Raw genomic sequence first — 13559 nt, forward strand, 5'->3', positions numbered from 1 at the left:
TTATCCAGCAAGAGTACGAAGTGAACGTGCACGACGGCTTCGCCACCAGGGGGAGCACGGCCGTGCTCACGTGCCAGATACAGCCGCCTGCGGCCAAGGACTACACCAGTGTGCTGTCGTGGCTAAGAGACGACAAATACCTCATTACTGGTGACAGCCAGTCACAAGGTATGTTGTTTTCAGATGAGCTCACCTAGTTCATGAACAGAAACGCTATATAAAAAAGGTTTCCCACTCGTAACGTATTCATAATGGCAGGTTTTACAGTTTCGGATAAAATACGGTAACTTTTTCATTGTAGTTTTGTAAGCGTATGCGCAATGGTCGGTTGTACCTTGAATGTTGCAAAGAAAAAGCTACCCTTTTCCGGTTGACAGTTTTCTGGTTAGCAATGCAGATATGGATAAACATATGACACATCGTATATGACATATAGCGAGTGGACGAACACTTTATACAGTGCTATATTCATTAAGAGGACTTTGTACTTTTATCGACCCTAGTACAGCGGTTAGTTGTACAAAGTATAGTCGCTAGTGAAGCACTTCTACCAAAATATTTCCTGTGCTGTTGAGTACAGAGATAGGAGGAGAGAGGGATCAAAGAAAGGAAGGGCACAGAGAGAAACCAGACGCAATGCGCGCTTTAATACTCTACAAATTTAATACTCTACAAATAATACTCTACACTGTTCCTAATGAGCACATTAGGAACGGTGGCAAAGAAAAGAATTTTGAGCCCGTTTTACTTAAGACGTGACCAGTCTGAAATGCCAGTCGCGATGAGTAGAAACAGAACACGTCCACGGTCAATGTACGCAATATTTCTACGCAGAAAGAAAACATCATTGCATTGAATGATTGGTGTTACTGGTACCGTGTAAATGCTGGGTAAGAGTCCGTAAAACTGTCGTTCTTCACAAATTTACGCTATTGCTGCAGCACCACACCAGCGGAGAAGGCAGTCCCCATTGCCAGCTACCTTTACTTTCTACCACATGTACGAGCATCCTTTTGTTTATCTCAGCAGGCGTGTTGTAATTTAAAGCGGGCTGCGTCATGCGTACACATCTGATCGTCGGACCTTTTTTTTTCATGTTCCTGCATTTTAGCTTCTTTTTAACGTTTTCATTGTATGCATTACTTTTTCCGTGAACTGAGGAAAGGCATGCCAGGAAACCCGCGAAAGAGCTTTGGCCTCAAGAAAAGAAAAAAAGAATACGTAAAGAACGGCTCATATGATTCTGAAAATTACTACCGTCTTATTTAGAGCGGCCAGCGAAATAGGTCAAGGCCTTTGCATGTACACATCCGCTCCACTCATTATTTATTCGAACACAAAAATAGCAAGATTGAGCTGCTTTGGTTCAGCAGTCATTTGGAAAGTTGCCCTTGCTTAGCATTTCTTGAAAACATTGATTCTACCTTCTACGCGTAAAAAGAACTGTCGAAACAATTGATTCTTTTCTTGTGGCCTCTGGAAAGGGCCGTCACATAAATACTGCAGGCACGTAATGAAATCCATCGGGGTTAAAATTTTCAGAATTTCAGAGTTTTGCTAAGAGAGCGCCATAATTGCACAGAAAAAATGCAACCCTCCTCGTTGATTATTGATGCAAATTCTGCCTTGTCCTCATATATCTGTAATACGACTCCATTTTGTTTTCATGGCCTCAATTATACTTCTTTGGACTCTTTCCTGTCGCGGTAAGTGATAATAAAAAGAAATCAATACTTTTCAGCCACTTCAAAGCACTCTTTCTCTTCAAAAAAAAAATAAAACAGAAAAATTAACATTGACCGGACCTAGCAGAACTATTATTTCAAACAGCTCGAATAAAAAAAGAAGAACTATTATTACAGGCAGCGCCATGCCTTAAACTACCCGGATTCATGTGTTCACTTCCCACGCCTGAATTGATATCTTTTTATGCAACATTTTCCTGGTGTCAGCGCAATTGCGCTTCTTATAAGCGACATTTTTTTTCTTCCAGTTAGTTTTAATGCTGTGCCTCAAGGGGGTTAATACTAGAATAATGCGCTCAAATTAAACACTCATCTCTCACTAACAAAGTCATTCTCATTACACTCAAGTCCTTAAACTGCGACATTACGGCAATGATTACAGCGTTGAAACTTGGAATGGCAATCCAAGGGCTCCATTCTTTTATTAATCAGCTATATTTCATTTGTTACAACAGCTATAGTTGTTCGAGAGAGCAGAAAAGTTTACTTGCAGCGCAAGATATAGAAGTATCTTGTCTTTTTTCTTGTTTTCTTTTTTCATATTTTTCTTTACTGCTCATTCTTCAGCCCTCACAAAGTGCGAACACGTTAACTTCTCTTGCTGACGTCCAACTCTGGTGAATGCAGATAAATAGAGCAAGGAAAGCTCCGGCCTAGACACATAGAAAGATGAAAAGATTAAGTACAGCAGTACATTGCGCAAGACTGCAACCTTTTAAACAAAGCAATTAGGCCACTCAAAGACGAGAAGGTGCACCATTCGCTCACTCTCACCACCCGGTACTTCATTTTTGCGCAAATTGATTCCGAGCGCTAGTCACTTGTGAGGACAAACTCGCTCTAAACCGTATAATTTGGTGTTGCACGTCGACCAAGAACCGAGATAACTAGAAACTAAAAAAACAACTTTAAAAGTAAGTTTCCATCGAATGAATGAATCTGATAAGAAAGTGTTCAGCTAGGAAATAAAATATCTGCTGCTGTGCTCTGCAAAATTGAAATTACTAGTAACAGCCTGTCCGTTGCAGATGTGTGGACTGAAGTTGCCAGCGCGCCCTCTTTCCAGGGCTTTTACCTCATGGCTTTGAAGATAAGCAGGAAAACCAAGAAAAATTAAAAAGAAAGGGCGTTAAAGTGGACGAAGCAAAACATAAAGTGTTTAAAACTCTGCAGTAAAGCAGACTTTCGATGAAGGGTTGCAAATATTTCAAAGGAAGTTGGAAGAAAAAACAAATTAGCCTCCCATCGGACGTTCTTTTCTCACACCTCGCTCCATGTGCTGAAGGATGAGCTGCCGAAGCATTGAGCCAGGCGTGTGGAAAAAGCGAAAAAAAAAAGAGGCCCGTGTCCTCGACGGGTTAACAAGAGAAGAAGCGCAAGGCGAGACAGCGCGAAGGCCGGCCATGTTTTCGTACCAAGGAAGCGAAATACAGGGCTTGAAAAATGAAATAGATGATGGGACGGCATAAATTTTACGCGCGTAGTGTTTATCCGACAAAGTTACCTTTTGCGAGGTCCTTTTATTTGTAATTTTTTTTCTGGAAAGCTTACCCGAGAGAAATTTGTAAGCTTCCTTCATTGCTGAATATCACGACATTTTGAGTTTAGTGATGATGTACGTTTTGCAAGTTCTCGTTTTTCAAAGGTACATTATCGGTTCGTATATCATAAAAGAAAGAACAAATTGCATGCAACTCAGGAAACAGTTGCTACGCCAATGTGCATTCTTTTTTGCTTGAAAGGATGTCAAAATGGCTCTTGCTGGAATATGGCAGCCGCGAGAGGCTACAATAAAAACTCTGGCCAGTCGACGTTGTAACTACGCGCGGGAACTACGCAGCTGCTGTTAGGGACTATGCAAGGCACGCGCGCAAAAAAGGCTCTCGTGCATACGATCATTACAGTCTTGCCCTTAATTGCTAGCAAGACTTCTTAAACGCTGGGATGTTTTTTTTTTTTTTTTTTTGGGGGGGGGGGGGGGGGAGAGGGGTGTGATTGAAGACGTTATTTTTTCTTGGCCAGTTGTAACAGCAGTAGTGTGCCTTGTTTATTAGACTGCTGTTCTTGCAGTATGCAGTGTGTATTTTGTGAGATGTTGTTACGTGGCGGCCAGCCGAAGAATGAGGCAGGATGAGCGATGAACACGAGATGATTTAATGGCCGTTGGTATAGTGCGAGCACTTCGTCCGGCGCCACCGCCAGCTTCATATTTTTCGTCACTCTACCTGCGCCACCGAGTGATCTTCCCTACCGTTGACAAAGAGACGCGCGAAACAGTGATGGGCCTGAGATGACGGTACAAGAGAGATCGCAAGGGGGAGTAGAGCTGGCAGCCATGATAAACGAGATGAGCGAATGAGTCCTGGTCCACGTAGCTTCCGAACCGCTGGTCGCCAGGAGCCGACAACCTAGGCCTTTGGAACCGCCGAACGGTAAGGGGAGGGGATGGGGTCTTCCAATGTGAACGGCGTCTCGAGTCGATGGGGTCGGTAGGTCGGGTCCGTAAGGCCGTCGCTTCCAGTTCGTCGCGTCGGGTATTCAGGACGAGGGACGGGGCATGGGAGCAGCGGCGAGGTTAATTCGGGACTGAAAGGCTGGGGCATGCCAGGCGACACACTCCAAGGGCTCACGGCCGACGACTACGGCTGACACAGGATGTACAAGCTCCATGACGAGGATGCCGATGAATTTCCGGCACCTCCACCGAATGTTAGGTGGCAGCATGACGGCAAGACGATGAAGACAGGAGTACTTGACAGAGATGCCTATGGTAGGATTTCATGCCTAGTGCGAGCGTTCCGTGTCATGCCACCGCCTTGACATTTGGTGTGAGGTGCAGGGTAATCATCGTCGTGCTGGTCCTGGAGTTTCGACGTGCTGCGTCTACAGTGGCCGTGCCCCACCCCGCCTGACCGAAACCCACCTGGCCGTTCACCCCAGCCCCGTTCCCCGCCCCTACCACGAGACACGATGAACTGATCCTACTGACAAGACCCTAAGCTACCGGACCGATTCGAGATACCTGAGCACGCAGCTGCCATGCCCATGCCATTTGGTGCGCCCATGGTCCTCGGCCGTCGACTCCTGGCGACCTTTGTGCCGGGAGCTCTTAAAGCCAGCGCTCATCCGATCATCTGCTCATTCAATTTATTGTTATGGCAAGCCCTACATCTTCTACTCTTCTTTGTTCATCCCTCCTGTCACGCCCATCATCGCGCCTTACATTTCATCCTCACTGTCATTCTTCTTGTTCGCGAGATCTGGACAATCGCTGGGTGGGTCAGGGTACTGTCACGTACTAGAAGACGACAAAGCCGGCAGTGGCGCGGCACGGAGCGCTCGCGCAGGCGCACGCAGCCATTAAATCATTCCATCGCCATTTGTCGTGTAGTCCTGTCTTCATCGGCTTGCCGTCACGTAGCAGTATTATTGTTTTCGTCGAGGTGTCCCTCAGGTACGTAAAGTAGGAAAAAGCGCAATTTTCTCTTGTTTAGAACCAAAAAACGGCCTTATTGGCATGGCAACATTCCTCGCACGGTTTTTTAGGTGCATAACCAGAAACCTTTCTGATCTGGAAAATCTGATGAAACAGCAAAATAACTGGCGAGTCTACGCGATGTTATCAAGACATTTGAATTTTTGCAGATGTACTAAAAGCAGAGCTGGCATTAGCTCCATTTCAACTACTGCAATTTGCAGAAGCTTAGCTGAGGGTAGACCTTTGCTCCAGACAAAAACTTAATTCACTAATTTTGTTAACCTTTAGTGTTAAGCATTCAAGTGTGATTGGAAGTAATCAAATGCTTCAGTTTGTTTGGTTTGGTTTATTGGGGGATTAACGCCCCAAAGCGACTCGGGCTATTAGGGACGCCGTAGTGAAGGGCTCCGGAGATTTCGACCGCCTGGGGTTCTTTAACGTGCACTGACATCGCACAGTACACGAGCCTCTAGAATTTAGCCTTCATCGAAATTCGGCCGCCGTGGCCGGGATCGAATCCGCGTCTTTCTGGTCCGCAGCCGAGCGCCGTAACCACTGAGCCACTGCGGCGGGTAAATGCTTCAATTCGAACGTAACACGGAAACTTGTTCACAAATTTTCTAAAAGCTAGAAGCAGTGAACAACTCGGTATTTATGCTTTAGCCTTCGTGATGTTGGAGAAAAGCGAATATAAGTACCATGGTCACTGGATCTAATGCACATGATTCTCAAGCTGAAGAAGTGAAAGTAGTTAGGGATCAGAGGGGATAATGTTTGCTTTCCACTTTCACCTCCAACAGAGATGTACGGCCTTTGGCAAAAGTTTAGACCCCAGTGTTTAATTTCGAGCTGCAGCCTGCTGATAGTAATGCATCCCAAGTACTCCATACCTCCTAATGCTGAGAAGATTGCTAGTTCTGTACCCTCTGCTGGGTGAAACTTCCGCGAATGCTACAGGAGCCGCACTACATAGCTAGGAAGCGAACTCTCTATGCTCTAGAGTTTTTAGAAAGCCTGTTCCTTATCTTTGTAACTATTATATTTCGACAAATCTCCCTCTGAATTAAACCAAGAATATGGTCGAAACAATACCTTTGCATCTGAGCAACTCTAAGTACTTTCCCGGCATCTTGCTCATCTACTCGTTAAGGCTAAATACCAGAAGGGTACCATTATAACGGCGAGCATAAGATATTGACCGTAAGTGCATACCCTTCACGATCACCATTATTTGTGACTCTGGGAGAACCTATCACTTAGTTGAGCCTCGATGAACATTAGTGAGTGCTCGACCAAGACATCTGGTGTTGTCGTGGACAACGTATTGATTTCTGCACTCCTCGTGCGAGCAGCGGCGAAAGCAACTTCATTTTAAACCCTAAATCATCGTTGTGGCTGCGTCTCAGTAGAACGGCTCATATTTTCGTGATCTGCAGAATGTTACAGAAAGAGGAACTTCGTTAAAGCCCTTGGACCACTACTTCCCGAAATCACCCAAAATTCCTTGCACATGATGCAGGGAAGTACGCGTTGTACCCGAGCGGGGAACTGTACATCCACGATGTGGACGAGCGAGACGCAGAACGTTCTTACCGCTGTCAAGTTCTGGACCATACCACCAACGCCACCAAGGCAAACACTCGCCCTGCCAGGATCATCCTTCAAGGTAAGTGCTTCGTCTTGTTTCTTATGTCACTAACGTCTTTTGTGAGCGCGAATGATTGACATGCTCTATAAGCACAGTGAAATTGTGTTAACGCAAAAAAAGGTCCTCACTATGATTTGGAAAACAGCTTCGCAAAAATAATTTTTAATTGTTTCCAAATGAGATTAAAGTACTGGAAGGGCGCACGTGTTAACGCACTTTTGAGCAATAAATTGTCGTTTCCTTCGGTATTAGGAGAGATTACGAACCTTTTAGCAATGTCCAGTCTTGATTGTTAGCAAGGCAGCTCACTGGGACCCCCTCTCTCAGGAGAGGCGAAGCGCTTACTTGGAATTTAAAGTAGGCTTACCGAAATTACAAATTTCCCAAACACGCGCCTTTAGTTCTAAATGAGAGTGCAATAGAGTGCAATGTCCCGAAGTTTTCTTGAAGTTGAATCTTTAATGCAAGAAAACTAAAAGAGAGCATAGACAAGTTATAATACCTACATGATATTTTCAGTCATGTTCTGCAGCGCCACTATATTTAGACCTTCATTGCGAGACTTTTGCCTCCTGCATACTTCGATGCTCCAATGAATACTGAGAACAGTGCTGAAAAAATTGCAAGAATTTTATTTTTATACATTATTCGTATTGAGTTGCCTCTGATGGGGAAGAAACTTTCCCCGTTGACGATAAGGGCCAGTTAGTGTACAGGAGCCGAAGAATCGACTCCGATGGCAGCCGTTGCTTGAAAAAGCCTCTGCCAACTGGAGTATTGGAAGAGCGGTGTAGATGATGACATGTTGGCCGGAGTGACGAACGACCTACCGGCGCACCTTTCTCCGGCTAAAGAAAGAAATGCGCCAAAAAAATGTTATGAACCGTTCAAAACGAAAGAAGAGAGCAGAAATCTATGGGACGTCGCACCGATCGAGCGTCGTCGCATCGACCGCGCCTAGAGACGTTGTCCCGCGCTTCGAACAACGTCGATCGGCGCCATAGCCCCGCTGTGCTCGTTCGGCCGCAAAGGTTTTCGGGGGACTCAGCAATCACTGCTCTCTCAACTTTCTCTCTCCGCCGTGTTTGCAGCCGCGTTTGGCCGCGCGCTTTATTTGTTGTCGGTGAAAATGATCGAAATCGGCGCTTCCCTCTGAGCGCGACTCAAACCACCTTCTTCTCCTCCTGCACGCATCGCCCGCTCCACACTCTCCCGGCTCGGAGGCCCATGTATGTCCCCGCTAAATCGTTTCGAGTTGGCCGCGCTTTGTCAACTCTCCCTTTCGCGCCACTCTGTCCTCCTTTCTTCCACTGAACCCAGCTACGGTGCCCTGGAAACACTGCAAAAAGCAAAATCAAAAACATTGTGAAAAAGGCTAGTCGAAGCTGAACGAATCGAACGACACGGAGATGACATTCACCCATCCCCTTCCGGTTCCTTGTGTGACTGCTTCGTAGCGTTCAGTGTTCCTCTTTTCCCTCAACTCTTGTTTTCTCACACCCTTTCCTGCCGCCTTCGAAAACTCTAGCGTTCTGCGGCTCACTGTTCCGTGCCGGAAAAAAGCGCGCGCGATGACCCCTGGTGACTTCTTTCTTCATTCAACTCCTCACCCTTATTCCTTGGCGCATAGAGCCGCTTCCGCACTGCAATGGACCGTAACGCGGTCATCCTCCCTTTACGTACGGTTCGCTGGCTAGCCGAACGGGTGCGGAAAGATTTTCTCTTCCTCATTTATTTGCCTCTTCCTCCTCGAAGCGAGATATTTTCAAATCGCTGCTTTATCTACGGCTGTACCTAGCAATGACCATATCAATTTTTTTCTCTCTTTTTAACCTAGTAACCCACCGCTCTTTTTTTTTCATTCATTTGCTGCTCCATCCCTTATCCCGTTCGGTTCGAAGCCCACTTCCATAATTTCCTCGCGTATGCTGGTATTGCACGCACAGATACGAGCGGAGCCCCGGTCGTATCTGTCGAAATCCAGCTGGACCGATCTGCGTGCTAGCCGCCTCTTGTGTCATCGGATTATCGAACGCGATAAAAGTGCTCCATAATGAGAGGGCGAGCTCAGTGCCACGCATTCTATCCAGCCCCTTTCTTTCAAGAGTCCCCCGCCGTTCTTCCTCATCCTCATCTCGTTCCCTGGACCCTTCTTTCTTTCTCCTTTTCTCCCCTCCCGGCTGTGAGTGAGAATCGGATGCTGCGCAGGGCGACAGTTCTTCTGTGTGTTTGTATTTGCTTCGCAACGCTTTTTTCTGTCGTCGCTTTCGACAATCGGTACACGTTCTCTCGTTCGTAAGAACACTCGTTCTGGCACTTTTCGCGCAGCCATCGTCAGCTTGACACGCACGTTAATTGGTTTTCGCGTGGTTCGCTGCCCGCTCTCGTCCTTTTGCTCCCCTTCCTCCCCTGCCTCGTAATTAAATTACACCGGTGCCTGGCAGCTGCTGCAGCGCAGGAGGCAAGCAAAGATGTACCCGCGACGTCAGGGAGGAGGTATATATAGATAGAACGCATGTAGGCATTGTTCGTACGCCGTAATGAGGCTATTCAGAGCGTAGCGATAACGGTCATTAGTCCCTGCAAAGAAACAGAAGGCGGTTAGACCACGGCGTTGTTTTGTCTTTTGTGGAAAAACAACTGTGCTCTGTTTAAAATGATGCTTGCTAATTTTTTTCTTTTTTGGCGCCTGAATTTCTTGAGCAATTCTTAGGTTTGACTGAAATAAATTCCTAAGATGAGTAGTTGGGACATGCAGTAAATTATTTTTATGAAGTTTAGAAACCGTAGTAGGCACACATATGGAGCACACATATGGAGATATATATCTGCTGGTTCCAAGACTTTTGTGGTTGCGTTTGTGTGTTCCTCGTTATTGTACTATTTCTGAAAATGTGGCAGCGATAAATTCTATACCTTGTGTTCTCAAAAAGGGTCAGCTGAATGTTTTGCTGAAGTACATCCCCTGCTTTCCGTCGTCTGTTTATTTTAGGGGTGCAGTATCACCTCCATCGTTATCTCCTTTCTACTCAACCAATATACCTGTTTTCGTTTTTTTAGAGTGCTCTAGGCGTCCTTGTAGAACGTGCGGAATATTATTACACCCAGTTATTTGAGCGGCCGCCAAACAATTTAATTTTTATGTATGCACTGATCAGTGCCTAATCTGCCATGAAACAGGTGCAGTGTCAAAAAAAATTTAACAGTTTATGAAAAATCTCTGCTCAGAGGTTACGTGCAGTTGGTTCGCGAACGAAATTTTCTTTGTGCAATCGTTTCGGGGCTCTTATTAACATCAGAGTTCTATGTTTTGGAATTAGCATTCAGTAACTGAAGTGAAACATCGCTGTGCTTTCTTCCGATTTAATTATACAGCGTTAGTATGCGTTCTACGGGAAGTAAAGCGCACAAAGGAAGGTGCTGAAATCCATGCTGATCAGAGCTTGGTTACTGTTCAAACATTTACTTGAGAACATACCCTTCTCTCTAACAAGGCTGTGAGGACGAGAAGACGGATTTTTTTTTAACTGTCGTCCTGAAATGAAGCCTGCCCAAAAGATTCTGTCGCGATCACATACATTCCTGCACTGAAAACCTGGCCTCAGTTTTCGTAACGCGTGAAGACCGACAATAGAAAATAATTTTTTTTTACATTGTCTCAGGTGCCTTACTGCATTTTTTTTTTATTTATTCCTTTTCAACCTGTTGAACAGGCGCCTGAAGAGGAGCAGTTTTCTTACCTTCCTTCGATTTTTTTTCGATGAAGAAAACCGCTAGAATCAGGAAATATATACCAGCAAGTCCTCCCATACGGCGCAGATGCGACCTAGAAGTCCAACCTTTTACTCTTGAAAGTGCTAGGAAGCAGTATGTAAACAGTAGTCTACACCATGTTTCCAAGTCAGCGTTTTGTCTCGTTGAACTGCATTTAGCCTGCCTGGTTTTGAAGCGTGCGAATGACCTTCCTCTTGCGTTCGTTTTAGGCTCTTCTAGTTGCATGAAACGGCCCTGCTACTAAAGTATAAGCTTCTCGTGGTGTGACATCGCAAATCAATGACACGTCCCTCTAATCTGATTAAATTACTCATCGTTTCTATGTTTTCAGCGCTCCTATAAAGCAAACGAAGACAGCCAAAGCAATAATAAATCCCTCTAATGCTTGCGACGAGGTCCCTGGTCGCCACTGGTTTTTATTTTTGTTTTGGGCTTGTTGTACACTTTTAAGTTCAAGATGCTGTTTATTAATACTTTGCAGCGTAGAGAGCCTCCGGTATACATGGAGGAAAGGTGGCTCTTGTTCAGACCGAAGTCACGTGATTTCTCAGCCATCTGGATTAAGTCCACCTCTTTCCTTCTTTAACACTAGATATCGAATGGCACTAAAGCGGACCTTTCACACCCTGCCTATCATCGCTGCTCCTAGAAACTTATTTCGACGGCGTGTACAGAGCAAAATAGCGGTAAGATGTTCGACGTCTTATTTCCCACTGTCCGCACGTGCGGTCCGTGTTTTCCCAGCAGCACTGCGCAAGTCCGAGGCCCCCCGTGTCACATCGTGGGTGAAGGAGGTGACCGTGGAGGAGGGCCAGTCGGCGACGCTGAGCTGCGCAGCGCGCGGCGTGCCCCTGCCGGCCTACCACTGGTTCCGGCAGACGGGCGCCGATATGCGGCCCGTGCTGGCCGTCGTGACCCAGACTGGCGCCTCCGGCATGCATCCTCAGGGTTCCTCTTCGCGGGGCACCCTGACGCTGGGACCCGTGCGGGCGCACGACGCTGGCCGCTACGTGTGCCTCGTCAACAACACTTATGGCGAGGATCGGGTCTATGTCACGCTCAACGTGCGGGGTGAGTGAACGTACGTGCTTAAGGACGTTGTTGTCTACCCTGAAGGCAGTGGAGTGTGCATGCGCGGGGCAGCATTACAGGCTCACCTGTCCTTGCTTTCCCGTTGGGACTTACCCTGCTTGCGTATATTTGTATGAGGGCAGCGACCATCGTATCAGTTAGTTCATCAAAAAAGGTACAAAAGTAAAGAGCACACACAACGAGCACTACTGATGTTAGGCCGACGTACTTCTGGCTACTCACGAGCGCTTGCGCCGAAGATGAGAAGGATATGTGGCATGGTTTGTTCGGCGATCGGATTGTGAAGTGCTGTAGCTGAAAAAATCAGAACTTGAAATGTATGCAAGGAAAAGTGTACAAATTTCTCGTAGAGGTAGTACGAGAAGCTTCTCTTTATGAAAACCCTTTATTTTATGGGGTGCGGTGTGCTTTCGGTTTCTAATCTATTAATATCTTTAGTAACCATTGCATTTTAGCAGAATGCGGGAGCATCTTTAGTGCTACTATTATTTACCATTGCCGTACTGCCCTGGCCTCACCCCTTTATAAAGTGTTCCCGAGATTCTGCTCTTTTTACTACTCTTGAAAGACAGCCACGGAACTTCATCATCGCTCTGTGGGCTCATTCTCCATTCGGTATTAGACAGGCCGTGAGATATATTGTTGACTTGCATCCTGATATACGAACCGAAATAACGCTAGGACCAACGCTCCGCGCTGCTGCCAGCAAGCCTTATCAGACGCACGTGTGCCTATGATGGAAGCCCTGCCTCTGTCAACCCGATTGCACTGTTCCCCGTCACGTCAGCCAGATAACACCATCCACCAATGCTTAGAGCATTGATGCGTGACATTAGTCTGATATGTAGGTGCATAGGAACGGCCTTCATTGCATATGAGAACATAATCTATACAAAAGCTTCCATTAAACAGTTTGCTTTAACTATAGCCTCATGGCAAAACAAAAGACTCGGCTTTAGAGCATGGTTTTTGAGATGCTAATCAAAACAATAATGATGAATATTTGTGGTTACTCCCCGCAGTCTATTTGTCCACTTACTGTGGGTTTGTTCAATCAAAGTTAGTGTTTTCGTACCATATGATTCTTTGTCGAAACGGTGACGCAATACGAAGACAACTAATACAGATTCTAGTTTCCTAAACATATAAATTATGTGGAATCACGAAGCTCGGTATCAGCCTCAACCACCTGCAAACGGTTGTAATGCATCCACGTGAGGGTTGCTCTCAAGGGAACGATGCCTAGAGAAGATCGGTATTCGTGTTCTTTTTTTCTTTTTATGGGAAACAAAATGTCAAATATTTGATAGCACTTCTCTCTTTAAAAAGTGGAGGGAGAGCCTGATATTGAATTTAATTGCTCGCCGAACTGAAAGCGTTGTATGAGGGAAAAGCACACACAAAAAAAGAAATTCCTTCCATTGGCATTTTTCTTCTTCTTCTTCATCCTCTTTTTCTTGTTTTCTTCTTTCTTCATGTCGCCTCGCTAAGTCCCTTGTTCGGAGCGGCAAACAAAGTGTCTGTTATAATGGCAGTCAATTCTATTGCTGTCAGCCTTCAGATGGAAGTACCGTACGTCGCTGTAGCGTGCAGCCTACAATAAGTAGGCGACCTGTGGTGCCGTTCTCGGCCTCAATTCAAAAGCAAAGGCGACGCCCTATTAGTGGCCGCTTTCAAAAATATTGAAGCTCTTCACAATAAGCAGTAAAAACTTGAGACTGTGAGAGTGGACAAGGTTTTAGTTAGAATCTATGGATCAAAGCAACATGTTATTGTAGACAGCAATCGATATACGGAAGAGCTCAGCTTGAAGTAAAGGTAG

General features: G+C 45.8%; 1 protein-coding gene across 2 annotated transcripts in view; it reads left to right on the forward strand.

Moving 5' to 3' along the window:
- Nucleotides 1–13559, forward strand: part of LOC149371475 (cell adhesion molecule Dscam2-like) — a 228413-nt gene that overhangs the window by 186735 nt on the left and 28119 nt on the right. For both annotated transcript variants that reach the window (XM_089585183.1, XM_089585184.1), the window contains exons 3-5: nucleotides 1–168; nucleotides 6743–6889; nucleotides 11393–11716. In XM_089585183.1, the coding sequence (XP_089441309.1) occupies nucleotides 1–168; nucleotides 6743–6889; nucleotides 11393–11716 (639 nt within the window). The remainder of the gene's footprint in view (nucleotides 169–6742; nucleotides 6890–11392; nucleotides 11717–13559) is intronic.

Source organism: Amblyomma mixtum, chromosome 1 (assembly GCF_055824585.1).
Source record: "Amblyomma mixtum isolate Tamu chromosome 1, ASM5582458v1, whole genome shotgun sequence".
NCBI lineage: Eukaryota > Metazoa > Arthropoda > Arachnida > Ixodida > Ixodidae > Amblyomma > Amblyomma mixtum.